General features: G+C 40.3%; 1 protein-coding gene across 1 annotated transcript; it reads left to right on the top strand.

Annotated features, from left to right (window-relative positions):
• The first annotated feature begins 1,080 nt into the window (after window positions 1–1,080).
• Window positions 1,081–3,241, top strand: LOC311034825 (nuclear factor 7, brain-like). Its single transcript, XM_084042843.1, has one exon. It carries the CDS (start codon window positions 1,113–1,115, stop codon window positions 2,490–2,492), a length of 1,380 nt encoding a protein of 459 aa, XP_083898969.1. The 5' UTR covers window positions 1,081–1,112; the 3' UTR covers window positions 2,493–3,241.
• Window positions 3,242–4,152: the final 911 nt, after the last annotated feature.

Genomic DNA, 4,152 nt, shown 5'->3' with positions numbered 1-4,152 from the left:
TGGGCGTGGTTGCGTCCTGTAAAACCACGCCCACCTGGTTGAAACACCAACGACAGAGGGAGTCCCAAACATACATAGGGTTGTGCACATGCGCACTAGCGCTGGAGCGTACCATAAACGGCCAACGTGCCATGGTAGGGTACAGCCTAATACTAGGTTCTACAGAACAGTACCGGGATCCTACAAGCTCAGTGAGTCATGATGCCACACGTTGTGAGCTTGTTGGTCTGTTATTTTTGAAAATGTTAAAATACAACAGAGAGAGAGAGAGAGAGAGAGAGAGAGAGAGAGAGAGAGAGAGAGAGAGAGAGAGAGAGAGAGAGAGAGAGAGAGAGAGAGAATATTAAGTCACAATAATTAAGGTAATAATTAATTAAACTTGACAGTGTGTCTTCTGGGTTTGAGTGTAAACCAGGTCAGTGACTTGTACATAAAGCAGTCTTAGGTTCTGTAAGGACACCTCAAGACTAATCTTTATTACAATCATTATAAATGACATTAAGATGATTGAGATTTGTTTCTGATGTATACTTATATATGATATCTGCACAATGTTTTGGATATTTTAATGTATGTTAATTATGTGTGTTTACAGTCATGGATTCTAAAAGGAGGAGACTACAGCAGAGATATGCAGATGAGCAGAACATCTCTTTGCAGAGTGAGACTCATTCACTGGATGTTTTCAGAGCTCCAGGTATGTCTGTGTGCAACCATGACTGTAGTCCAACATTTAAATCATGTTTTAAATTATGCATTCATTGGTAGTCTTCAACAGGAATATTTATTAAAAATGCATTTATAATGCTGCTCTTTTTGCTATTTTTTGAAAATGTATAAATTATTTTGAATTATTAACCATTTTTGAAAATTTGCACCTACTGTACACTGGCCTGCCTAAAATAGATACATCTGCTTGAAAATCGTTCAGTTTTACTGCAATGGGGGAAAGGTTAACAAACAATGTTCCTTCTTCTCTTCCAGGGATCAACATGGAGGCTACAGACATTATCAGACAGAACAAGATAAAACTTCAACACATTTTAATGTCAAACATTCACTTCATCATCCAGTGTGTATTTGAAGAAAAGCTACTGGTGCGTTTTGAATACATGAAGCTGAAAGCCATCTCTCTGCCATCCAAGGCAGCCACTGACCTTGTGGACAAAATGATTTTCAAGGGTGAAACAACGTGCAGGTCGTTCCTGCGTCTGCTACAAGACACACAACTAACAGACGTGTTTCCTGATCTGAAGACAATGCCATGGTGCAACCCTCCATCCACATCTTCAACTGACCCAACCACACAGTCATCTGAGGAGGAAGTCAAGGTGTTGTGTTGTGAACATCCAGAGGAGCATCAACTGTTCTGTGAGGAAGAACAGAGAGCTGTGTGTCGTATCTGTGACTCCTCTCACCACCCTGGTCACAAGCTGGTTCCTATAGAACAAGCAGTCAACAACCTGAAGGTCCAACTGAAGTCTGACCTCAGGACTCTAAAGCACAAGAGGACCAAATACAAACACTTTAAAACTAGGTATAATCATGAAGTGGTTCAACACAACAAGAAGCAGGTTTTGGCCACAGAGAAGCTGATCAGAGCAGAGTTTAAACAGCTCCGCCAGTTCCTGACAGAGGAAGAGGAGGCCAGACTGTCAGCTCTGAGGGAGGAAGAGGAGCAGAAGGAGAAGATCATTCAGAACATTCAGGAGCAGATCTCTTCTCTCTCAGACAGCATCTCTGCTGTAGAACAAGAGCTGCAGAAACACAATGTGTCATTTCTCAGCAGTTATAAACACACTCAGACCAGCGTCAGAGTCCAGTGTACACTGTCAGATCCACAGCTGGACTCAGGAGCTCTGATAGACGTGGCCAAACACCTGAGAAACCTGAGCTTCACAGTCTGGGAGAAGATGAAGGAGAGGGTCAAGTTCACTCCTGTCATTCTGGACCCAAACACAGCAGCCGATTGTCTCTGTCTGTCTGAAGACCTGACCAGTGTGAGATATACAGACACATGGCAGCAGCTTCCTGACAACACAGAGAGGTTCACTAAAGGTGCTGATGTTCTGGGTTCAGAGGGTTTCAGTTCAGGAAAACACAGCTGGGAGGTAGAGGTTGGAGACCATCCTTACTGGTTTATAGGTCTGGCTAAAGAATCTGTTGACAGGAAGGGAAAGAAATATGCCACACCAGAATATGGAATCTGGTGTTTATATCAGAAGGATGGTGTCTATAATAATGGGTGTAATAGTAAAACAATCTCAGTGCAGAGGAATCCTGAGAGGATCAGAGTTGAGCTGGACTATGACAGGGGGGAGGTGTCCTTCTACGACGCTGAAGACATGACTCACATCTACACTCATAAAGACACTTTCACAGACAAACTCTACCCATTTTTCTGTATTGGACCGGCTCGTGATGCTGAAACCATTGATATCAAAATCTATCAAGTGCCAGTAATGGAAGAAATACTCAGGTCTTCTACTTAAGTAAAAGTACAAATACCACAGTGTAGAAATACTGTTACGAGTAAAAGTGCTGATTGAAATATTTGACTCAAGTAAAAGTACAAAGCTATTACTATCTAAATTAATTAATTAATTTCACTTGACAATTAATTGTCACACAAATAATTGCGATTAATGATTTAACTGTGTTTTTGTCGTTGAACATTAGAACATATGAATACAAATCTACACTTCTTTTTGGCTTTTAGGTTTAATAAACAAAAGTTGCACAGGGCAGATATGACAAATAACTTCATATTTCATCCTTTTATACATGAAAAAAGGGGAAGATAGTGGAAATAGCTGAAAACACGTCACTTTGTGACACGTTGTCAGCTTGTAGATCTGCTATTTTAGCTTTCTTTACATTTGAAAATGAATGAACAGTTTTCAACATGGAAACGATTATGACGATTATGTAAAATAATTATGATTATCTCAAATCATTTCATTTAAATGATTATATAATAATTGTGACAGGCCTAATCAAAATATACTTAACACATCAAAAGTTAAATTATGCATCATGCAGAATAATAAATAATACTTTATTATGTTTAACCACATTAACCAGGCTTTCTCTGTTTAGGACAGTGGTTCTCAACCAGTGGTCCGGGGACCACCTGTGGTCCTTGGGGGGTTACCAGGGGGTCCCCAGCTAAATGAGTTAACATAGCATCACAATCATTTTAACCACTTAGCTTTGGCTATTCAAAAATAGCAGATATACAAGCTCACTATGAGCTTGTAGATCTGCTATTTTTTGAAAAAACGTGAATGTCTGCATATCTTTGAATATATATATTTTTTACATTTTCCATTTTTAACTCAAATCTTTGCTTCTGGGGTCCCTGGCACAAAACATTTTCAGATGGGGGTCCACGGCCAAATGTTATATATCAATTTAGGGGTCCATGCCATGAAAAAGGTTAAATACCACTTAATTAGGATAAGAACAGTTTTCCCCCCCAATGTTTCAAGACCGTGAAAATAGCAGATCTACAAGCTCACAGCGTGTGGCATTGCGACACATTTTGCGCTCATAGATCAGTATTTATTTAGCTATATTCATCGTATGATGAAGTATAAAGGACTTAAGCTGTTAATAAGTAGTTAATGATACAGAAGGGTCTTAACCCAGCCCCCCCCCCCCCCCTCAAACTTTTACTGTACATAATTATTCTTCATTTCTAAAATGTTCATATGATGTTCTGTATAGTAGTGTATATCTGTCTGTCATTTAATGTCACTCAGGGGAGCTGGCATGGAAAATGACATTCAAGAACGCAGAGCGGACGCATGCTGTGCACATGCCAGAGAATGTGCGTTTTCTTACCGGGTTTGTTATTTTCTGGTTTTTTTTTTTGTTACTTTATTTGGGTTCAATTGGTTCATAAAATGTTCTCCATGAAGTGTAGATGTCGGAGTTTTTTTCTTTTTCTTTTTTCTTCATCCCAAAAGTCCTCTGTAACCAAATGGACTCTGTGTTTAATTAATACAATAACCACCCAGGCTGGGGCCCCCCACGGTGGGGAGACCCAGCCTGGGGGCCCCCACCTCGCGGTGGTCTTGAGGTGGGGGGACTGGACTGAATCATAGAGGACACAGTGTCTTTTAATTAAACAGGCGCCGGCACCACTGA

The sequence above is a fragment of the Gymnoscopelus microlampas genome (assembly GCF_963454915.1).
Source record: "Gymnoscopelus microlampas genome assembly, chromosome: 19".
NCBI classification, from domain to species: domain Eukaryota; kingdom Metazoa; phylum Chordata; class Actinopteri; order Myctophiformes; family Myctophidae; genus Gymnoscopelus; species Gymnoscopelus microlampas.
The sequence above is the reverse complement of the archived record's forward strand: the minus strand, read 5'-3'. Positions and strand labels throughout refer to the sequence as shown.